Raw genomic sequence first — 25569 nt, forward strand, 5'->3', positions numbered from 1 at the left:
CGCTTGCAAGTCGAAACGCGGTTGTGCGTCCCGATCTCTTTGACCTACTCGTCTATGTATTATTTTGTAAATATTTTCTGTTAATAGTTCAAAAGAGTTTATTGCAATGTACTGGCCCCCTACTCGTTGTCTTTCTGCTGCTCGTAGAGATCAATAGTATTGGTGTCTTTTTTTTCAGTAGGCACTAACTCAGCCATGGCTCGTTGGTCAAAGCCCCCTACTCGTTGTCTTTCTGCTGCTCATAGAGATTAATAGTATTGGTGTCTTTTTTTTCAGTAGGCACTAACTCAGCCATGGCTCGTTGGTCAAAGCCCCCTACTCGTTGTCTTTCTGCTGCTCGTAGAGATCAATAGTATTGGTGTCTTTTTTTTCAGTTGTCTTTCAAAGCCCCCTGCTGTCTTTCTGCTGCTCATAGAGATTAATAGTATTGGTGTCTTTTTTTTCAGTAGGCACTAACTCAGCCATGGCTCGTTGGTCAAAGCCCCCTACTCGTTGTCTTTCTGCTGCTCATAGAGATCAATAGTATTGGTGTCTTTTTTTTCAGTAGGCACTAACTCAGCCATGGCTCGTTGGTCAAAGCCTATGGGGATTATTTTATTTTTTATTTTATTTAAAAATAAAAGACGAATATAAGGTCTGTGGTAAACACAGGATCAGGAGACCTTAAACGTTTCGTTGGGTTGTTCGCCAACAAACAGCTCATTTTCAACAGATCTTTTAGGTGAACGGATTGTCATCACATCTGTCAAAGAGCCGTTCATTTGGCTCCTACTGCTTTTTGGCGATTTTGTTATTTTTATTTATTTAAAAAATAATAATTTAGTTTGCAAATAAATGATGACAACATTGGATGAAGATGTTCACCACAGGAAATGATGGGTAGTGAAGAGAGCCTCATGATGATGGGTAGTGAAGAGAGCCTCATGATGATGGGTAGTGAAGAGAGCCTCATGATGATGGGTAGTGAAGAGAGCCTCATGATGATGGGTAGTGAAGAGAGCCTCATGATGATGGGTAGTGAAGAGAGCCTCATGATGATGGGTAGTGAAGAGAGCCTCATGATGATGGGGGTAGTGAAGAGAGCCTCATGATGATGGGTAGTGAAGAGAGCCTCATGATGATGGGTAGTGAAGAGAGCCTCATGATGATGGGTAGTGAAGAGAGCCTCATGATGATGGGTAGTGAAGAGAGCCTCATGATGATGGGTAGTGAAGAGAGCCTCATGATGATGGGTAGTGAAGAGAGCCTCATGATGATGGGTAGTGAAGAGAGCCTCATGGTGATGGGTAGTGAAGAGGGTAGTGAAGAGAGCCTCATGATGATGGGTAGTGAAGAGAGCCTCATGATGATGGGTAGTGAAGAGAGCCTCATGATGATGGGTAGTGAAGAGAGCCTGGTGATGGGTAGTGAAGAGAGCCTCATGATGATGGGTGATGGAGAGCCTCATGATGATGGGTAAGAAGAGCCTCATGATGATGGGTAGTGAAGAGAGCCTCATGATGATGGGTAGTGAAGAGATGATGGGTAGTGAAGAGAGCCTCATGATGATGGGTAGTGAAGAGAGCCTCATGGTGATGGGTAGTGAAGAGAGCCTCATGATGATAGGTAGTGAAGAGAGCCTCATGGTGATGGGTAGTGAAGAGAGCCTCATGATGATGGGTAGTGAAGAGAGCCTCATGGTGATGGGTAGTGAAGAGAGCCTCATGGTGATGGGTAGTGAAGAGAGCCTCATGATGATGGGTAGTGAAGAGAGCCTCCTGGTGATGATGGGTAGTGAAGAGAGCCTCATGATGATGGGTAGTGAAGAGAGCCTCATGATGATGGGTAGTGAAGAGAGCCTCATGGTGATGGGTAGTGAAGAGAGCCTCATGATGATGGGTAGTGAAGAGAGCCTCATGATGATGGGTAGTGAAGAGAGCCTCATGATGATGGGTAGTGAAGAGAGCCTCATTCTGGTGTAAAATATAAAAACTAATGTCATTATAACAATATGGTATTAAACATGTTTATATAGGTTTTACTGATGTGATTTAAAGTGTCGACAATGGAGTAATCAACTGCTGCTTTCTGTTTATTAAAGCCCATATTTAATAGGTACCTGCCCCCCCCCTCTAACCGCCAGGCTACCTGCCTCCCCCCCTCTAACCGCCAGGCTCGCCAGGCTACCTGCCTCCCCCTCTAACCGCCAGGCTCGCCAGGCTACCTGCCTCCCCCTCTAACCGCCAGGCTCGCCAGGCTACCTGCCCCCCTCTAACCGCCAGGCTCGCCAGGCTCGCCAGGCTACCTGCCTCCCCCTCTAACCGCCAGGCTACCTGCCTCCCCCCCCTAACCGCCAGGCTCGCCAGGCTACCTGCCTCCCCCCTCTAACCGCCAGGCTCGCCAGGCTACCTGCCTCCCCCTCTAACCGCCAGGCTCGCCAGGCTACCTGCCTCCCCCTCTAACCGCCAGGCTCGCCAGGCTACCTGCCTCCCCCTCTAGCCGCCAGGCTCGCCAGGCTACCTGCCTCCCCCTCTAACCGCCAGGCTACCTGCCTCCCCCTCTAACCGCCAGGCTCGCCAGGCTACCTGCCTCCCCCTAACCGCCAGGCTCGCCAGGCTACCTGCCTCCCCCTCTAACCGCCAGGCTACCTGCCTCCCCCTCTAACCGCCAGGCTCGCCAGGCTACCTGCCTCCCCCTCTAACCGCCAGGCTCGCCAGGCTACCTGCCTCCCCTCTAACCGCCAGGCTACCTGCCTCCCCCTCTAACCGCCAGGCTCGCCAGGCTACCTGCCTCCCCCTCTAACCGCCAGGCTCGCCAGGCTACCTGCCTCCCCCTAACCGCCAGGCTACCTGCCTCCACCCTCTAACCGCCAGGCTCGCCAGGTAGCCTGGCGAGCCTGGCGGTTAGAGGGGGGGAGGCAGGTACCTATTAAATATGGGCTTTAATAAACAGAAAGCAGAAAACTGTTCCTAGGCCATCATTGTAAATAAGAATTTGTTCTTAACGGACTTGCCTAGTAAAATAAAGGTTACGTTTAAACCCTACCGAATATCAAACATCCTGCCCCCTTCCCTGACAGTCCCACCCACTAGTGATTGATTGACAGGCCAAACTGTTAGAGAATTCATCCGAGTTACAAAACGACACATTGCTTTTTTTTTCTTCCCCAAAGTGTCCACAGCAGCTGAGCCAATTAAACGGGCAGTTAACCCACTGTTCCTAGGCCGTCATTGAAAATAAGAATGTGTTCTTAACTGACTTGCGTAGTTAAATAAAGGTAAAATAAAATTAAAATAAATATAGGCCTTGACCAGTGGTTCCCTACCAGGGGTATTAGGGCCCCTGGGGGTACTTGGTCTCTCCACAGGGGGTACTAGGACCCCTGGGGGTACTTGGTCTCTCCACAGGGGGTACTAGGGCCCCTGGGGGTACTTGGTCTCTCCACAGGGGGTACTAGGGCCCCTGGGGGTACTTGGTCTCTCCACAGGGGGTACTAGGGCCCCTGGGGGTACTTGGTCTCTCCACAGGGGGTACTAGGGCCCCTCTCTCCACAGGGGTACTAGGGCCCCTGCCTCCCACAGGGGGGACCCTGGGGGTACTTGGTCTCTCCACAGGGGGTACTAGGGCCCCTGGGGGTACTTGGTCTCTCCACAGGGGGTACTAGGACCTCTGGGGGTACTTGGTCTCTCCACAGGGGGTACTAGGACCCTTGGGGGTACTTGGTCTCTCCACAGGGGGTACTTTAGAAGACTCATGAGACAAAAGGCATACTGGTAAAATGTACATGAGTGGGTTCTCCGGTCAGAGCAACATTTAGTTGGTGGTACAGTAAGCAAAAAAAAGGTTGGGAACCCCTGGCCTAGACAATATCCGAAATGACTTACACCGGATTCATACATTTTCGGTCATTCAACAGCTAATATATATACATTTTTTACCAATCCTCGAGGTAACATATTAATTCATTGAACTAACTGTGTATTTTACTGGTGGAATCAAGGCATTAGAATGTACCAGAGGTCACGAAAAAAAAAAGAGCTTGTTTCAGCAAATGTCTGTGTTTGACCCAGTTAGGTACCCGTAGGTAGGACTATACCAGTGTTCTGTTCTGCTTTTCCTGTCACTCTGCTCTAGTTTTGGCTCAGGTTCTTCAACTTGTTCTAGTCTCGGCCCAGTTACCCCGTGGCCAGGTTGTCATTAGCTCTGATCCTGTGTCCTTTCCTGGTAGAATGTGTATTCAAGCATTGTGACACACAGTGTCTGTCTGTTCTCGTGCCCTGCTGTAAACTATGCTAATGACTATGGGGCTTAGCTTACCAACAAACTATGAGCTACTGTGATTGTAGCTATGGACTGATCCGACCCCCCTCCCTCGGCCTCAGCCTCACTCTCCAACCCACTGGATGGGTTTTGCACCGAGTCACACAGTCTGCCGGAATTGTTCGTTTGGTATTGAGTTATTATATTGCTGCTTTTAGTCATGTAGTCATTTAGGAGCAGAAAGAGAAGATTTCTGGGGCAAGAATGAGGTTGGTATGTACCTGTTCCAGAAACAAGCCAAAACACTTTAGAGCAAAGCTTTCCAACCATGTTCCTGGAGAGAGACCCTCTTGTAGATTTTCACTTCAACCCCAGTTGTATAACTAACCAAATTAATCTTTTCAACTAGCTAATTATTAGAATCAGATACGCTAGATTAGGGTTGGAGTGAGAACCTACAGGACGATAGCTCTCCAGGAACATGGTTGGAGAGCCCTGCCCTAGAGTCTAGAGATCTGAGAGGATTGAACAGTTGTTAGCAATGTGGCAAAACATTCCACCTAGCCTGTCAAAGGGCAAGGTGCCATGCAGCCAACCAGTATAGCTTGTAGCTCAGGCTAGCCAACCAGTATAGCTTGTAGCTCAGGCTAGCCAACCAGTATAGCTTGTAGCTCAGGCTAGCCAACCAGTATAGCTTGTAGCTCAGGCTAGCCAACCAGTATAGCTTGTAGCCAACCAGTATAGATTGTAGCTCAGGCTAGCCAACCAGTATAGCTTGTAGCTCAGGCTAGCCCTTGTGAACCAGGAAGTGGTCAGAATGGGAGGATAGGTGTGAGAACCCTATATGAAGTTGGGGCTAAAACTGCTTCCTCCAATAGAAATCCCCGTTCACACTTGTTGATGTCATGGCAACGTAGGCTAGCTAAAATCATGCGTAGAAACACGTCGTCGGCTCTACCGCCCGGGTCGCGCCAAACTGCGCACGTGCAGGCCGTCAAATCAAAAAGGCAGTCCTTTCGATATCAAGTTGTTGTTATGTTTGTTGACAAAAATGAAAACGTGTCGGTTTGTCACTTTCACAAGGTTGGAGTAATAACATGTTAAAACTAGTGAAGACGTCGTCTCCAGTCTCGGTGACGTCTTTCCATTTGGAGAATATTAACTATGAGAGAATTCTTCACTTCTCTCATTGACTTGTCAAACCCTGGTGTGGTCTGTTTTTGTCTGTTTCGCAAGTGTTCCCAAAAGCTGGGAGAGGTCGGGCTGTTTAGACAGGTGTGTTTCTCTACAGGTTCAGAGAGGCTACAGAGGATTTAAAGGGATACTTCAGGATTTTGGCAGTCAGATGAACTCGCAGAAAAAAAAGAAAGAAAAAAAAAAAGTCTCCGCATCCAGTAGGAAGGAAGTTAGTGGTCGTCCAGTCATGGCGCTATCTACTAGGATGCTAGCAGTTACCATAGACTTCAAGTCATTGCGCTAACGCTAGTTAGCAATTGTGCTAACTCTAGTGAGGAACTATCTTCAAACTGCACACAGAGACATACAAATGGTATCCACGAGTTCCATCTGACTCATTTATAAAGGGCCAAAATCCTGAAATATCCCTTTAAAGGGCGTGTGAAGAACATGGTGTGTGTGTGTGTGTGTGTGTGTGTGTGTGTGTGTGTGTGTGTGTGTGTGTGTGTGTGTGTGTGTGTGTGTGTGTGTGTGTGTGTGTGTGTGTGTGTGTGTGTGTGTGTGTGTGTGTGTGTGTGTGTGTGTGTGTGTGTGTGTGTGTGTGTGTGTGTGTGTGTGTGTGTGTGTGTGTAAAGCAGCAGGTTCCATGTAAGGAGGACATGCAGGCTGGATGTCTTTTTGGTCTCTGGTCGCTCTCATGTGACACGGCTATTTCTAGACCCGTCTCACCCCTCTCCTTCTCACCCCTCACCCTGTAGCTATGGAGCAAACCACAGATATGTTCCACCTCTGGGCATGGCTGTTGTTTTTCTTCGTCCTCCGCTGGTGACGTGCATCTATTATGTTATAATCTATAGGGCTGGTAACATGTTATAATCTATAGGGCTGGTAACATGTTATAATCTATAGGGCTGGTGACATGCATCTGTTATAATCTATAGGGCTGGTAACATGTTATAATCTATAGGGCTGGTAACATGTTATAATCTATAGGGGTAACATGTTATAATCTATAGGAACATGTTATAATCTATAGGGCTGGTAACATGTTATAATCTATAGGGCTGGTAACATGTTATAATCTATCTGTAACATGTTATAATCTATAGGGCTGGTAACATGTTATAATCTATAGGGCTGGTAACATGTTATAATCTATAGGGCTGGTGACATGCATCTGTTATAATCTATAGGGCTGGTAACATGTTATAATCTATAGGGCTGGTGACATGCATCTGTTATAATCTATAGGGCTGGTGACATGTTATAATCTATAGGGCTGGTAACATGTTATAATCTATAGGGCTGGTGAAATGCATCTGTTATAATCTATAGGGCTGGTAACATGTTATAATCTATAGGGCTGGTAACATCTGTTATAATCTATAGGGCTGGTAACATGTTATAATCTATAGGGCTGGTAACATGTTATAATCTATAGGGCTGGTAACATGTTATAATCTATAGGGCTGGTAACATGTTATAATCTATAGGGCTGGTGACATGCATCTGTTATAATCTATAGGGCTGGTGACATGTTATAATCTATAGGGCTGGTAACATGTTATAATCTATAGGGCTGGTAACATGTTATAATCTATAGGGCTGGTAACATGTTATAATCTATAGGGCTGGTAACATGTTATAATCTATAGGGCTGGTGACATGCATCTGTTATAATCTATAGGGCTGGTAACATGTTATAATCTATAGGGCTGGTAACATGTTATAATCTATAGGGCTGGTAACATGTTATAATCTATAGGGCTGGTAACATGTTATAATCTATAGGGCTGGTAACATGTTATAATCTATAGGGCTGGTAATATGTTATAATCTATAGGGCTGGTAACATGTTATAATCTATAGGGCTGGTAACATGTTATAATCTATATGGCTGGTAACATGTTATAATCTATAGGGCTGGTGACATGTTATAATCTATAGGGCTGGTAACATGTTATAATCTATAGGGCTGGTAACATGTTATAATCTATAGGGCTGGTAACATGTTATAATCTATAATCTATGACACATCCAGTGGCGCTGGTGTGATCTCCTCAAGTAGTCAGGCAACTAATCTGAGGCTGAGGAAGTCAGGCAACGGGTCTGAGAGGCTGAAGTAGTCAGGCAACGGGTCTGATAGGCTGAAGTAGTCAGGCAACGGGTCTGATAGGCTGAAGTAGTCAGGCAACGGGTCTGATAGGCTGAAGTAGTCAGGCAACGGATCGGATACTATGGCATTTGACTGTAGGGTAGAGGTCACACACACGGTGAGAGGTCAGTGATATAATGGCGGGCGAGCGTAGTCTTTCCTCTGGGGTTCCTCTCTTAACAGGTGGTGACATCTTTATAGAATTTCACACATTCCAGCCATGTCATTGGCTCACAGTGACCACATGTCCCCTTCCAGAAACAACACCTGACATGGCCCTACTCCCTAGCCCCTACGCCTTACACCTTGGGCTGGGCGGTATACCGTATTTTATGATATACCAGTATTGATGCGGGGACCGGTATGGGTTTCTACTTTACCTTCTATACCTGTATTTGAATGTTTGGTTTGTTAATTGTGATACGCAGTGTGTAACATCTATTTTTATAGTTTACTCCGCTACTTGAGTCATTTCTCTCTGCTCTCTCACTCACTCTCTGTATTTCCACACAGACCTAACCACGCCCCCTGTCAATCAAGGCGCACACGAGTCACTTGTGTTCAGTCTGCATGGTCAATGCAGCACATGCAACGATGTTGATGACAATGACGTTGTTTTCACTTTGCTTCTTCATATAAATCTACTAACATTCTATAATGACACTAGTAGTTTGTCTTTTCTTAGCTAGTTGGGCCTATAACCTTGTGAGACGCTAATTGTTAGCTGCTAATGCTAGGTAGCTAGCTAATAAATGTACTCAGTCAGAGCAAACGTAGCTAGCTAATACAGCCTGATAATACCAGGGATGGTGTAGACCTAAATCAGCATGTTGTTTGTGCAACAGTATCTTCTAAATCAAAGAGGAATATGTTAGCTACATGAAGTAGCTAAGAGAGAACACGCGATGTAGCCAAAGCTTATAGGGTCCCCTAGGAAACACTTATCAACACTTTAGTTCCTACCCTGTCACAATAACTCCTCCCTGGCATTTTAATTTGTTGTCAAACAACACTGTATTCAATGTATTCACTTATATTCAACTATAGAATTAGAAGATTCATTCATATTTCCATGATTCCAACAGTTTCGCTCTAATTCGCAAGTCAGATTACAGCTGCAACATTTGGTTAAAAATAAGTCCTAGATTATTTGCCCGTATCGTGCAGCGCTACGAGGCCGTGTGGAAATTCTCTACTGGGCAGTGGTGCAAAGTTCTTAAGTAAAAATACTTTCAAGTACTACTCAAGTAGTTTTTTTTGGGATATCTGTACTTTACGAGTTTTGTTTTGACTACTTTTACTTCACTACATTCCTAAAGAAAATACTGTTCCTAAAAAGAAAAATGATTAATTAACAAGACAGGAAATTGGACCAATTCACTTTATCAACAGAACATCCCTGGTCACCCTATTTTGACACCCAAAAGTCCCTAGCTACATTTTGAATGATTAATTAACAAGACAGGAAATTGGAACATCCCTACTGCCTCTATCTGGAACAGAACATCCTCTGGTCATCATCCTGGTCATTGCCTCTGATCTGGAGGACCCCTCCCTACTGCCTCTGGTCTGGTGGACTCACTAAACGAGAACATCCCCTGGTCAACATCCCTGGTCACTACTGCCTCTGACCTGGAGGACTCACTAAACAGAGAACACCCCTGGTTATCCCTACTGCCTCTGGTCTGGTGGACTCACTAAACGGAGAACATCCCTACTGCCTCTGGTCTGGTGGACTCACTAAACAGAGAACATCCCTACTGCCTCTGGTCTGGTGGACTCACTAAACAGAGAACATCCCTGGTCATCACTACTGCCTCTGACCTGGAGGATTAACAAAATTATTTCACTGGTCTTTATTTAACCAGGTGGAGAGAACATCTGGTTGAGAACACCTTTATTTAACCAGGTAGGCAAGTTGAGAACAAGTTCTCATTTGCAACTGCGACCTGGCCAAGATAAAGCAAAGCAGTTTGACAAATACAACAACACAGAGTTACACATGGAGTAAAACAAACATACAATCAATAATACTGTAGAAAAAGTCTATATACAGCATGTGCAAATGAGGTAAGATAAGGGAGGTAAGGCAATAAATAGGCCATGATGACGGGCTGATAGAAGGGAGGAAATGATTTGACCCTTCATGATTACGAGTTGCCCTCTGGAAAATCCCCTTCCCTCGCTGTCATCTCTCCTCCCCCTCCTCTCCATGTCACTTCTCCTCTTTCACCCCCATCCTGTCCTCCTCCTACCCCCTCCTCTCCCTTAACCACCCTGTCCTCTTCCCCTGTCCTCCTCCTCTCTCTGTCCTCCTCCCTGTCCTCCTCCCCCTGTCCTCCTCCTCCTCTCTCCTCTCCCTGTCCTCCTCTCTCCTCTCCCTGTCCTCCTCTCTCCTCTCCCTGTCCTCCTCTCTCCTCTCCCTGTCCTCCTCTCTCCTCTCCCTGTCCTCCTCTCTTCTCACCCTATCCACCTCTCCCCCCTCCTGTCCTGTCCTCCTCCCCTGTCGTCCTCTCTCCTCCTGCCCTGTCCTCCTCCTCTCCTCCTCCTCTCCTCCCCATGTCACCGGAACACAGACAGACCACCTGTCACAAAGACTAGTCCTCACAGTGAAGCCTACTGCGATAGTACTGAGACACACAGTTTTAAAACCCTGCCAGAACCTGGTCTGGACAAGTTACATAATAATATTAAGCTTCTTTCTATCATCTGATATGAAACAATGTCACAATTAATCCATGTCACACTTTGAGGGGCCTACAAATCCCTGGAAACGTGGAGATTATATTTACATTATCTCTCTCTCATATATATATATACTATATATACAGTGGGGAGAACAAGTATTTGATACACTGCCGATTTTGCAGGTTTTCCTACTTACAAAGCATGTAGAGGTCTGTAATTTTTATCATAGGTACACTTCAATTGTGAGAGACTGAATCTAAAACAAAAATCCAGAAAATCACATTGTATGATTTTTAAGTAATTAATTAAAAGGACAACCATCTCCACAGATGGACAGTCTCCGGATGTCCTCATGGCTTGGTCTTTGCTCTGACATTCACTGTCAGCTGTGGGACCTAAAATAGACGGGTGTGTTATATATACAGGTGTGTCATATAGACAGGTGTGTTATATAGACAGGTGTGTTATATATACAGGTGTGTCATATAGACAGGTGTGTCATATAGACAGGTGTGTTATATAGACAGGTGTGTTATATAGACAGGTGTGTTATATAGACAGGTGTGTCATATAGACAGGTGTGTCATATAGACAGGTGTGTCATATAGACAGGTGTGTTATATAGACAGGTGTGTTATATAGACAGGTGTGTCATATAGACAGGTGTGTTATATAGACAGGTGTGTCATATAGACAGGTGTGTTATATAGACAGGTGTGTTATATAGACAGGTGTGTTATATAGACAGGGTGTGTTAATAGACAGGTGTGTCATATAGACAGGTGTGTCATATAGACAGGTGTGTTATATAGACAGGTGTGTTATATAGACGGGTGTGTTAATAGACGGGTGTGTCATATAGACAGGTGTGTTATATAGACAGGTGTGTTATATAGACAGGTGTGTTATATAGACAGGTGTGTTATATAGACAGGTGTGTTATATAGACGGGTGTGTTATATGTGTCAGACAGGTGTGTTATATAGACGGGTGTGTTATATAGACGGGTGTGTCATATAGACGGGTGTGTCATATAGACGGGTGTGTTATATAGACGGGTGTGTTATATAGACGGGTGTGTTATATAGACGGGTGTGTCATATAGACGGGTGTGTCATATAGACGGGTGTGTCATATAGACGGGTGTGTCATATAGACGGGTGTGTCATATAGACGGGTGTGTCATATAGACGGGTGTGTCATATAGACGGGTGTGTCATATAGACGGGTGTGTCATATAGGCGGGTGTGTCATATAGGCGGGTGTGTCATATAGGCGGGTGTGTCATATAGACGGGTGTGTCATATAGACGGGTGTGTTATATAGGCGGGTGTGTCATATAGGCGGGTGTGTTATATAGACAGCTGTGTGCCTTTCCAAATCATGTCCAATCAATTTACCCTCAGAGTTTCCCAGGACAGTGAGCTACGCCACTGTAGGATATTTGTGCAAGGGATAAGAAGTACGCAGGTAGGGCTAGTTTTCTGACGTTTCCTCTGGATCAGTCCTCGAAAGGGAGAGAGAGCTGGAAATATCTTTAAAAATACATTGAGGAACTATTGTAATTCTCAATGGATGTAAAAAAAAACAGACTTTGTTTAACTTGCTGTTTTGAGGTGAAGAAAACATTTACTTTGAGAAGCTCCACAGCTCATTGGTGGTGGTGAGTTAAGACCATCAGAAATACTCAATCAGATCCACAAATGGGCACATTTATAAGCCTACAGTTGCGCGCAGGCCAGGTAGCCTATAGGTCTACTTCTATGAGTAATCAGGTGCTTACTAAACATTGACAGGAGCTCTCCAAACAAAACACAATGTACACATTGACAAAAACTCGTAAATGCTATGAAATAAACCCAAACTCGTTTCTTACAAGTGTAGCTCTGCAAACACACAACGTGTCCACTCTGACATTGGCAACTGTAAAATAATGTAATATATTTAATGCATATATTTAATAAATGATGGTCAACAAACATTGTAGTTCAGAAATGATGGTAATTAAATGTACTACTGGTGTGCCATCCTCTTGACCTTTTTCAATGGACACCAGTGTTTAAATATTTCTTTTATTTTTATTTTTAGCAACACTGATAAACAAAGCGGCCCACCAATAGCCTATCAACCAGTTGACTAAATGGGGCCCTAGTTGGTTGGAGTCGTCATGTGAAATTCCCTACTGTATTGTGACTGTTTCCAGTGTTCCGGAACACCAACATTCCTGGTGCTTTTTTTTTTTCAGAACGACGTTGGCTCGGGTTCCGGCTTCTTAACGGCTAGCTGCTAATGCTAGCCAACATGTTTGGGAGTATTACCGCAGGTTTTGCCTTTGGAATAATAGGCCTCAGATAAGCCCCTGACTCGCCTACCTAATCCTGCAGGCTTCATGGTGCACGCTGCACACCCTCCGTCCGATCTCTCATGTCTGATCAGTGATCTGCAGAGCCTCCTAGCAGTCTTGTGATGGTACAGCAGCATCCACAGGATCCAGACACCCATGCAGAACCCACAAGACATGCCACAAGGTCTCTTCGCAGTCCCCAAGTCCAAAACAGACTATGGGAGGCGCACAGTACTACATAGAGCCGTGACTACATGGAACTCTATTCCACTTAAAGTAACTGATGCAGGCAAGTGAAATTAGATTTAAAAAACAGACTAAAAAAACACTTGGAACAGCGGGGGACTGTGAAGCAACACAAACATTGGCACAGACACACACACGCACGCACACACACGATAACATGCGCACTATACACACACATGGATTTAGTAATGTAGATATGTGGTAGTGGTGGAGTAGGGGCCTGAGGGCACACAGTGTGTTGTGAAATCTGAATGTATTGTAACGTTTTTAAAATGGTACAAACTGCCTTCATTTAGCTGGACCCCAGGAAGAATAGCACCTGCCTTGGCAGCAGCTAATGGGGATATTTGAATAAAAACAAATGTTTCCTTTCTGTCCTCTCTGTGGTCCCCAGCCTACACCAGCACAGCACAGCACAGTCAGCCAGTCAGTCAACAGTCAACAGCCAACAGCCAGCCAGGCAGAAATGCTGTTAGCTGGGTCATGTGCTGAAAGCCTGGATTAGGAGCAGGACACAGCCTGCCAGATCCAACTTAGGAAACACGCACGCGTACACACACGGGCACACAGTAGGGTGAGCTGTATTCAGATTTTCATATCGTCATACCGTACCTTCTCTCATCCCAGGATTTACGGAATTACCGGCTTAGTACGCTAGGGGGCGCTAAAGGGGCAAACGAAGCCCATTGGGTGTCTATTACCAGAATGCTAACAAAATGAGTACAAGCTCATTTCCATAGAGCCTGCTAGATAAATATGCTAATGGGCACAAACTAAACTAAACTAATTGCAACAACGGGCAATCCAGCTTATAAAGTTATACATGTATAAAAGTTTGGACATTTACAAGTGAATGTGAACAAGAGACATTGTGCAAATGAACAAAGTTTTGAAGCATGCCACATTTTACCTGGAGCTAACTCTGCAGATAGCACAACTGGGTGATCTGAAAAGTCATAGTCAATCGATCGATAATATAATAATACCTATAGCAAAAATGTTGTATTTTGAATATATAATCTGTAGAAACGATGAAGGGAAAGGTTCTGTATTTTGGTGAAACGGCACAGTTAAGTATATGACAAATAGGAATCCAATATGGAAGATAGGAGGGATTGAGTGATGCTGAAGAGCGTAACTAATAACATTTAAAAATATACTGTGTCTGTAAAATGTATCCAGTCAAAAGTTTGGACACCTAATTCAAGGGTTTTTCTTTTATTTTTATTTTTCTACATTTGAGTAGGTTTGTGTCCTAACTTTTGACTGGTACTGTATGTTCAGAACTTTTGTGAAACCGCACAGTTAAAAATAATATATGGCAAACGGGGAAAAACTGGAATAAATGGGAGGGGTGGAGGGTAGTGGAAAGATTAAAAACAAACATGATTGTACAGGGCATTCGGAAAGTACTCAGACCCCTTTACCTTGTCCACATTTTGTTACGTTACAGACTAATTCTTCTCATTAATCTTCACACAATACCCCATAATGACATCACAATACCCTATAATGACATCACAATACCCTATAATGACATCACAATACCCTATAATGACATCACAATACCCTATAATGACATCACAATACCCCATAATGACATCACAATACCCCATAATGACATCACAATACCCCATAATGACATCACAATACCCTATAATGACATCACAATACCCCATAATGACATCACAATACCCTATAATGACATCACAATTAGAGGTCGGCAGATTATGATTTTCCCATACCGATAACGATTTATTGGAGGACAAAAAAGACTATACCGATTAATCGGATGATTTTATAAATGTAAAAAAAAAATAATAATAACAATATTAATAATATTTTTTAAAAAATGTATATATAATATATATACACACACTTTTGTAATAATGACAATTGCAACAATACTGAATGTAAACTTTTATTTTAACTTAATATAATGCACATGGGCTTTTGGATGGGTGTTCTTAAGATGATTTCACAGGTTGGTATGTTTTGATTCAGCCGTTGCTGACCCCATGCTGACATATTTATCACAAATAAGACACCTTGCTTTCCCTGGTGCCAATTCCATGTCATAGTCCCACACTGGTGCTCTGCTTTTCTCTGCCATCTGTCAAACACACACAGCTCTGAAGTGACAATGACACTGAAGAGTCTGCTTTAGGAGACAAATACTCTCAACTTTAAGAATAAAAATAGAGTTTAAGTTACCTGTGATGAATGTTGAAAACAAAAACTGTCATTTCTATATGCAGGAAATCCTATTTTAATAATGGGCACGGTAAGAATTGACTACCAAGGTGGGAGTCATAATTCCCATGACACCTTCTAGCTAAATCTGAAAAGCAGTTCCGTCATTCATTTATTCCATAGGATATTTTTAGATTCACTTAAAATAAGGTCTGTGTTTCGTGTAGGCTTACACCTTGCCCATTGTATAACTGTGTTGATACCTTGCCTTGTCCTATGGATAACTCTGATCAATATTGGCTAAATATATGCAAATATCTATTTTTTTGTAGAGTGGATTTCTGAAAATGTTTTGACAAATGTTACCTTATCCTAGTGAGATTTACACGGGTACCAAAACGCAGGAGGTTTAAGCCTGAACGAAACACAGACCTTATTTGAAGTAGATCAAGACATTCTCTATGGAAGACATGAATGGTAAAATAAGGAGAAGGAACCCCTTTCAAGTTCAGCCACAAGTTATTGCAGGAATTAAAACGCGTTAACTATTTCTTTAACCTCTTGCTCCTACCTGGCACGCAGGCGTCCCATCTAGAGCTCTGGAAATGCAAATGCGCTACGCTAAATGCTAATAGTATTAGTTAAAAAAACTCAAACGTTCATTAAAATACACATGCAGGGTATTGAATTAAAGCTACACTCATTGTGAATCCAGGCAACAAGTCAGATTTTTTAAATGCTTTTCGGCGAAAGCATGAGAAGCTATTATCTGATAGCATGTAACACCACAAAAGACCCGCAGGGGACGTAAACAAAATAATTAGCATATTCGGCGCTACACAAACCGCACAAATAAAATATAAAACATTCATTACCTTTGACCATCTTCTTTGTTGGCACTCCTAGATGTCCCATAATCACTATTGGGTCTTTTTTTCGATTAAATCGGTCCATATATAGCCTAGATATCGTTCTATGTAGACTGTGTGATAAACGAAAAAAATAGCGTTTCGTAACGTAACGTCATTTTTTTTATTCAAAAAGTCGACGATAAACTTTCACAAAACACTTCGAAATACTTTTGTAATGCAACTTTAGGTATTAGTACATGTTAATAAGCGATAAAATTCATCAGGAGGCGATGTAAATTCTATAGGTGTCGTCTGGAAAAACATGTCCGGAGAGAGCTCGACCAAAACATCCGGTCGGAGACCGGAGGGAAGGAGTTCCCTTGATTCGGTTCAACCAAGAATCAAAGCTGAATCAAATGACAAGACTCTAGACATCGTGTGGAAGCTGTAGGCACTGAAACCTCGGTCTCATGTAATTCGGTTCACTTTGAACAATTCCTGGAAGTAGCGCAAGGATATTTATTTCCATTTTCAGTGATCAGGTTTTCCTGCGCTTTTCGATGAAACTCACGTTCTGTTATAGTCACAGCCGTGATTTAACCAGTTTTATAAACGTCTGAGTGTTTTCTATCCACACATACTAATCATATGCATATACTATATTCCTGGCATGAGTAGCAGGGCGCTGAAATGTTGCGCGATTTTTAACAGAATGTTCGAAAAATTAGGGGGTAGGAGGAAGAGGTTAAACCATATACCTTTAACTATTATGAGCCTGCTGCTGCCTACCACCCCTCAGTCAGACTGCTCTATCAAATATCAAATCATAGACTTATCTATAATAAACACACAGAAATATGAGCCTTAGGTCAAATCCGGGAACTATCACCTCGAAAACAAAACTTTTATTCCGTTCCGTATTTTATCTAACGGGTGGCATCCATGAGTCTAAATATTCCTGTTACATTGCGCAACCTTCAATGTTATGTTCTAATTACGTAAAATTCTGGCAAATTAGTTCGCAAAGAGCCAGGCTGTCCATAGAATCTTGTTTCTCATGGTCTGAGAGTCCTTTAATGTGCCTTTTGGTTAACTCTAAGCGGGCTGTCATGTGCTCCTTTACCGAGGAGTGGCTTCCACAGGTGGACTCCAATCAAGTTGTAGAAACATCAAGAATGATCAATTAATCAATTTCAAATCTCATAGCAAAGTGTCAAATGTTTATTTTTTACCTTAACTTACCTGCCTAGTTAAATAAAGAGCACGTTCTTATTTACAACGCCTAGGAACAGTGGGTTAACTGTCTTGTTTAGGGGCAGAAGGACAGATTTTTACCTTGTCAGCTCGGGGATTTGATCTAGCAACCTTTCGGTTACTGGCCCAACACTCTAACCACTAGGCTACCTGCCGCCCCTTTTTTACATTTTTTAAAATAAATTTGCAACATTTTCTAAGCCTGTTTTTGTTCTGTCATTATGGGGTAGATTGATGAAGGGGAAAAGTAATTTAATACCTTTTTTAGAAAAAGTCTGTAACGTAAAACATTTGGGGGGAAAAAGTCAAGGGGTTTGAATACTTTCTGAATGCGCTGTATGAGCTGGAAGCTGATAGGCTTAAGTGTTCATTAGTTTACTCCCATTGGGGTGCCTGGCTACCCAGACTCCTTGCTCTGGCCAAACGATACGCCTCGTTCGTGGAAGTTAGTTCCAGACTGTGGAAAAGAAACAGAGTCCAACCCCAACCCTTCACCGAATGTGAACACATTGAGTTTGAGTTTAGATCGATCAGCTTTTCCAAACCCTCAAAGCAACATTTTTTAAAAATAAATATTGATCACACAGGAACTGTGGCTCGATTTTGATTGTATTGAAAAGGTGATTAGTTGAGTATTGGTTGTGTCAAATGTGGAAATGATGACTGTACAGGTTTTTTAAGTAGAGACTACAGAATGTTGGTGTGATGACTTCTAATGTCTTCAGGTGTCCGCATGCTTCCCAGCCAAAATAGTTCTGAAGAGTTTGTGCATATTTTATGCCGCCATTTTGTGAGTTTTTTTGTGTGTTTTTTTTGTCTGTTTGGCCATTATTTTTTTCTGTAATCAAGCCGAAGTTCAGAAGTCTACGCCCCTTCGTTGGTCAATTAAATTCTTCAATAGTCTTTATTTATCAATAGTCTTTATTTATCAATAGTCTTTATTTTCATTCCACTTTTTCACTTTTTTTGTTGCTGTTTTGAAGTACTTGCACCCAAATCTTAGTTAATGTAAAATTGTGCAACTAGGATCTTCTCAGCAAACGCGTCAATTTATGACAGATTTCTGGAGTTAATTAATTCTGAATATTTTGTAAGATGTGTAATACTGACATCTCAAAATAGTACTATTGTTGCTTTTTTTCCCTTTCCTTTATCAAGCGAAGGTCTTTTAAGGAAGTATGTGAGCACACTCGTTGGGTTTCGGCTAGGCACCAATGACATAGCGCCCCCATCGGTTGAAGAGGTTAAGGAAGTATGTGAGCACATTCTAGGCGCCAGCCGAACTGAAGCACGTTTTAGTAGTAACACACACGTAGTTATGTGGTACAAACATTTTGTATTTGCATTTATTACGGATCCCCATTTAGCTGTTGCCAAGGCAGCAGCTACTCTTCCTGAGGTCCAAACATATTAAAGCACTTACATTACATTTACATCCCAAAAAAAGATGGAACGGTACATTAAACATTTTGTGGTGTGTCTTGATTTACAAAGCCTTACAAAACAGTTGTATTTCCACATACAATGTCCTCCAGAGCAGATAGTTCTCCCACTAACAACAGTCTCCTCAGACACCGGAGAGAGTTGACCTGTCATGTATTTCAACACCAGGACCGGACTTACCCAACAGCACAGCGCAGGAGAGGGTTGATTTGTTTCTTGTTCTAAAGGTTTTTGTTTTTGGTCATGTTAAGGCTACGCTGGAAATTGTGTTTGCGAGAGAGTGAAAGAGATGCCATTTGTACGTCCCCAGCGGTTGTCAACCCGACTAACATTTTTTTACTTAGGCGCTGAGATGATTTATGAAAGTGTGTCTGTGTGGGTCCTGCACAGACTTACTGTGTGTTTGTGTAAGAGCTTTTAAAGCAAGTTTCTGGCAGAGTTGTTGTCATTCCTGAGGCCCCCCCCCCCCATTGTGGTTAGCTGGAGTTTGGTGTGTTTGTTCTTCCTCGCCTTGCAAAGACAGTTACCCCCCCCCCCCCCCCCACCTTCCCCACCGCCGCCGGCGTCAAGACAACAGGTGCAACGCACCCAGGGGTCCTGTGTTCTGATTGGTTGAACATTGCTGGACGCACATTGCTGGATGAACACCCAACGTCCAGCCATGGTCCGCGAGCAAGCAATGTCTTATTTCACTACAGGATTAAAAATAGACAGAAATAGTTAGTGGTGGTGTTGTTGTTGTTCGTTTCATTGTTCTGTTCAGAGAAGTGTAAAAGCATTGGATTGGTGTGAGCTAGGGGAATTTTACACACCAGTTTACGAGGGGAAGTGAACAAGTGCACACTAACGAGTGAGTGAGAGGAGAAGGGAGACTGACGCGAGGGGCGACTGACGCGAGGGGCGACTGACGCGAGGGGCGACTGACGCGAGGGGCGACTGACGCGAGGGGCGACTGACGCGAGGGGGCGACTGACGCGAGGGGGCGACTGACGCGAGGGGGCGACTGACGCGAGGGGGCGACTGACGCGAGGGGGCGACTGACGCGAGGGGGCGACTGACGCGAGGGGGCGACTGACGCGAGGGGGGGCGACTGACGCGAGGGGGCGACTGACGCGAGGGACTGACGCGAGGGGGGGCGACTGACGCGAGGGGAGACGGGCGACCGACGCGAGGAGAGAGGGGCGAGGGGAGACGCGAGGGTAGAAGGAAACTTAACAGCTCCTCTCCTCTCAGACTAGCAGGCAACATGAGAGAGAGAGAGAGATGCAGCATGGCACCACGGCACACAGCAAGTCACCCACAGCTACCCCAAGTCTGAGCCTCACGACCGCACCAGACACATACCAGACTTCCAATGCTGGTGTGTGTGCATTCTCTTGTCAGAGGAGGTTGGTTTGATGTTGATGTGTTCTCGTTGTAAACCAAATATGCCAGATACAGTTGTGGAGGGAGGTGCTCATTTTGGAAGTGGGTTGCTTCTTTTGAATCCGACACGGAGCAGACCTTTTTGCTGACAAGTTTCTGAAATACCAGCCCATTGTCACGCCTGAACAGCCTTGTTTATCAGTACAAACCTGTATAGCTTTGAAATGTTTCGTAGAGATGTGCATAGATATTCGAATATGCGAATGGATGTTAGTATTCAAGTGGGTGTAGAATGTGTTTTTAAAATTTTTTACAAGCCTATTTTTTTAACCAACAATTTTTCTAAATTACATGTAAATATCCATGTGTCGTTGTTACCTACAAGGATATACCATGACATTTTCAAATTATTAGTTTAATAAAAACAAACTTTTCAATGTTGAGTCGTGCGTCCTCTAAAACATGACCCGCCAAACCGCACTCCTTAAAACCCGCCAGCTTAACCCTGAAGCAACCAATGTGTCGGAGAAAACACTGTTAAACTGGTGACCTGGGTCTGCCTGCAGGCACCTGGCCTGCCACAAGGAGCCAAATAACCCCCCCCACCCCCTCCCCCCTGGCCAAACCCTAGTGGTTAGTGTTGGGCCAGTAATCGAAAGGTTGCTGAATCGAATCCCCGAGCTGACAAGGTAAAAATCTGTCGTTCTGCGCCTAAACAAGGAAGTTAACCCACTGTTCCCCGGGGCACCGAAGACATGGATGTTGATTAAGGCAGCCCCCCCCCCCCTGTACCTCTCTGATTCAGAGGGGAAGACATGGATGTTGATTAAGGCAGCCCCCCTGCACCTCTCTGATTCAGAGGGGAAGACATGGATGTTGATTAAGGCAGCCCCCCCCTGCACCTCTCTGATTCAGAGGGTTAAATGCGGAAGGCATTCAGTTGTACAACTGACTAGGTATCACCCCCTTATCTTAACCCGGGCGACTCTGGGCCAATTGTGCACCGTCCTATGGGACTCCCGGCCAAGGCCGTGGCACAGCCCGGGGATGAACCCGGGTCTGTGCCACTCGGGGGGCTTCAATGTAGTTATGTTGGGTATAAAAAAAGACTGGTACCCTTCAACGTGTGTAGTTTGTTGTTTGTGTTGGTCAATCAAAGCTGCAAAGAGGCTCACTGTGTAGCAAGTGTAGGGACAGTTCACTAATGCAATGCAAGATGGTGGAAAATGACCAAATATTAAAAGGAGTAGGTTGCAGTGAGCAATCAACAGGTAGGTAGGCGGTTATTTTATCTGGTTGGGGTTGGGGAGAATATGCTAAATGTGAGCCTCAATTAGCTTAGCTGGGTTACTGTGTCTCTCTAGGCTATTCCAGTCAAGACAGGCACTGTTATGTGAGATGATGTTTTTAATATGGCGGCTGCTACAAGTTAGCTAGGTAGCCTTGGCTATTGCCAAGTAGCATCTCTCACTGTGCCTCTGTCGCTCACATCTCACCGACACCTCCCCTCGCACAGCAGCGCTCAGGTTAAAAAAAAAAAACAGATGCACTATGCCAGAGCTGCCAACTCTCGCGCATTGGGCCGTGACACACACGCATTTGACCCTCTTCTTCTCACGGCACACCTCTTATATATCACAAGAACTACTGCTTTTAGTTTTCTTATTAGTCCATTAGCTTGTGTTCCCAAGTCGTTTTGAAATCGGAGTGGCGCAGCGGTTTTAAGGCATTGCATCTCAGTGCTAGAGGCGTCACTACAGACCCTGGTTGGAATCCAGGCTGTATCACAACCGGCCGTGATTGGGAGTCCCATAGGGCGGCGCACAATTGGCCCAGCGCCGTCCGGGTTTGTCCGGTGTCGGCCGTCATTGTAAATAAGAGTTTGTTCTTGACTGACTTGCCCAGATCAATAAAATAAAATGTATATAATCTACGCTTAACATCACGAGCGGATCCTCTGTCTTGCCACAGCTCCATGAACCGCAGCACAATCGAAGCGTTTTGATTGGTCTAGTTATGTGAGGGATCAGAGGGGATGCATGATTTTAAAGACACGCCCCTCAAGTTTAAAGTGGAGCTGAATGGAGAGGGAGAACTTTCTCCGCTGATTTTATAAAACGTTACTACTGCCGTCCATAAATCTATTGCAGAATGCAGCCGTTTGACAGCATTTTTTTTCTTCTTTATTTAACTGGCAAGTCAGTTAAGAACAAGTTCTTATTTTCAATGACGGCCTAGGAAAAGTGGGTTAACTGCCTGTTCAGGGGCAGAACAACAGATTTTGTACCTTGTCAGCTCGGGGATTTGAACTTGCAACCTTTCGTTTACTAGTCCAATGCTCTAACCACTAGGCTACCCTTCCCCATGTACTAAAGTTGATTTAGTCCCCTGGTTTGGTGATTGGCATTTAGGCAACAAAAAGGCAGCAGGATGTTTTTTAGCGGCGAAGATTGGTAGGGTGACCTGATTGTGGAACTATGAAAATAATTTTGTTAAACAGATTGTGAACCTTAAAGTGTACATTTTTGATAGAAGAAGAATTTGGGTCAGGGGGCAGAGTTCTGTCATCTTCAACAGATTTGATCTATTTACTTGATTTAGTCTAATCAGTGGAACAATTCTTATTCTTAACGATGGGCTAAAATATAATTACTGTGTTCTGACGACAACAACAACACTACTGTTAATTCTCCAACTCTCACTTCTTTAAAAATGCTCTAGTGGAATCACATATTTGAAGTCTTGTGTCTTTTGAAAATGACTGATATGAGACTGTACAGTGGGGTCAACAAGTATTTGATACACTGCCGATTTTTGCAGGTTTTCCTACTTAAAAAGCATGTAGAGGTCTGTCATTTTTATCATGGGTACACTTCAACTGTGAGAGACGGAATCTAAAACAAAAATCCAGAAAATCACATTGTATGATTTTTATGTAATTGAATTAGCATTTTATTGCATGACATAAGTATTTGATACATCAGAAAAGTAAGTGGAAAAACCTGCAAAATCGGCAGTGTATCAAATACTTGTTGACCCCACTGTATATTATATGTATTAGCAGCGAATAGGACGAATGGGATTATGACAGAGGGTCGAGTAGTAACGTATAAATAGACATATTTGCATCTCAGTGAACTACAGTTGAAGTCGGAAGTTTACCACCACTTAGGTTGGAGTCCTTAAAACTTGTTTTTTAAACCACTTCACAAATTTATTATTAACAAACTACAGTTCTGTTTACAGACAGATTATTTCATTTAATCACAGTTCTAGTGGGTCAGAAGTTTACATACACTAAGTTGACTGCGCCTTTAAACAGCTTGAAAATTCCAGAATATGTCATAGCTTTAGAAGCTTCTGATAGGCTAATTGACGTCATTTGAGTCAATTCGACCTCCACAAGTCTGGTTCATCCTTGGCCGCAATTTCCAAACGCCTGAAGGTACCACGTTCATCTGTACAAACAATAGTACGCAAGTATAAACACCATGTGACTATGCAGCAGTCATACTGCTCAGGAAGGAGAAGCGTTCTGTCTCCTAGAGAAGAACGTACTTTGGTGCGAAAAGTGCAAATCAATCCCAGAACAGCAGAATAGGACCTTGTGAAGATGCTGGAGGAAACATGTATAAAAGTATCTATATCCACAGTAAAAATGAGTCCTATATCGACATAACCTGAAAGGCCACTCAGCATGGAAGAAGCCACTGCTCCAAAACCGCCATTAAAAAATGTCAGACTACGGTTTGCAACTGCACATGGGGACAAAGATCGTACTTTTTGGAGAACTGTCCACTGGTCTGATGAAACAAAAATAGAACTGTTTGGCCATAATGACCATCATTATGTTTGGAAGAAAAGGGGGGAGGCTTGCAAGCCGAAGAACACCATCCCAACCGTGAAGCACGGGGGTGGCAGCATCATGTTGTGGGTGTGGCAGCATCATGTTGTGGGTGTGGCAGCATCATGTTGTGGGTGTGGCAGCATCATGTTGTGGGTGTGGCAGCATCATGTTGTGGGTGTGGCAGCATCATGTTGTGGGTGTGGCAGCATCATGTTGTGGGTGTGGCAGCATCATGTTGTGGGTGTGGCAGCATCATGTGGGTGTGGCATCATGTTGTGGGTGTGGCAGCATCATGTTGTGGGTGTGGCAGCATCATGTTGTGGGTGTGGCAGCATCATGTTGTGGGTGTGGCAGCATCATGTTGTGGGTGTGGCAGCATCATGTTGTGGGTGTGGCAGCATCATGTTGTGGGTGTGGCAGCATCATGTTGTGGGTGTGGCAGCATCATGTTGTGGGTGTGGCAGCATCATGTTGTGGGTGTGGCAGTATCATGTTGTGGGTGTGGCAGCATCATGTTGTGGGTGTGCTTTGCTGCAGGAGGGACTGGTGCATTTCACAAAATAGATGGCATCATGCGGAAAGAAAAGTATGTGGATATATTGAAGCAACATCTCAAGACATCAGTCAGGATGTTAAAGGTTGGTCACATGGGTCTTCCAAATGGACACTAACCCAAAGCATACTTCCAAAGTTGGGGCAAAATGGCTTAAGGACAAAAAGTCAAGGTATTGGAGTGGCCATCAAAGCCCTGACCTAAATCCTATTGAAAATATATGGGCAGAACTGAAAAAGTGTGTGCGAGCAAGGAGGCCTACAAACCTGACTCAGTTACTGTCAGAAGGAATGTGCCAAAATTCCCACTGGGAATGTGATATAAGAAATAAAAGCTGAAATAAATCATTCTCTCTATTATTCTGACATTTCACATTTTTTAAATAAAGTGGTGATCCTAAACTGACCTAAGTTTTTACTAGGATTAAATGTCAGGAATTGTGAAAAACTGCGTTTAAATCTATTTGACGAAGGTGTATGTAAACTTCTGACTTCAACTGTAAATCCATTGCAGAGGCAAAGACTAAAAGCCAATTTATACTTGATTTGAAAATGTGGTCAGAGGCTCCATGTGGAGGGTGTGATGCAATAGCAGAGCCTCCAGGAGGTGTGCGGATGCTCCGTACCGCATCGCCATGTGACTCCCAAATGTTTTAACGATGCAGAGAGCTCTGTATAGTTCCGCATTGACATGATTGGTTGACGGTAGGTGGGGGCGGAACACATTGTATAAACACAAAGTCACTTCCTTGACAACAGCTCTGCGCTGCTCGGCGAAGCGCAAGCGGTATGAATGTCCTGACTTCTGCTGGGGCCGTATCACCGTAAATGCAGACATTAGATTGACTATGCGCCCAGATGCACAGCGCACTTCTCTCCAGAATGCGCTCTCTCTCCCTCCTATTTGTGCACATTCATGGTTTCATAACTTCATTGTATGTATTGTTTGCATTTGATTGTTAGTGTCTATCAATTCCCAATCACATAGTGCATTCAGACCCCTTAACTTTTCCCACATTTTGTTACACTACAGCCTTATCCTAAAATTGATTCAATAAAAAAATTCTCAAACACAGTACCCCATAATGACAAAGCAAAAAGTTTTTTTATTTTTGCAAAATGTATTAAAAGTAACGAATGCGTAAATATTCAGACCCTTTGAGACTTGATTGAGACTTGATTGGACTAGACTCGATTGGAGTCCACCTGTGGTAAA

General features: G+C 43.9%; 2 protein-coding genes across 10 annotated transcripts in view; both read left to right on the top strand.

Annotated features, from left to right (window-relative positions):
- The window catches only part of LOC124036662 (sodium-dependent phosphate transporter 2-like), a 116092-nt gene that overhangs the window by 19979 nt on the left and 70544 nt on the right, over window positions 1-25569 (top strand). The gene's annotated exons all lie outside the window — the stretch shown is intronic.
- On the top strand, window positions 1075-1961 carry LOC124034962. The gene is made up of 2 exons (XM_046348352.1): window positions 1075-1279; window positions 1518-1961. Exons 1-2 carry the CDS (start codon window positions 1088-1090, stop codon window positions 1959-1961), a joined length of 636 nt encoding a protein of 211 aa, XP_046204308.1. The 5' UTR covers window positions 1075-1087.

Source organism: Oncorhynchus gorbuscha, linkage group LG05 (genome assembly GCF_021184085.1).
Source record: "Oncorhynchus gorbuscha isolate QuinsamMale2020 ecotype Even-year linkage group LG05, OgorEven_v1.0, whole genome shotgun sequence".
NCBI classification, from domain to species: Eukaryota; Metazoa; Chordata; class Actinopteri; order Salmoniformes; family Salmonidae; genus Oncorhynchus; species Oncorhynchus gorbuscha.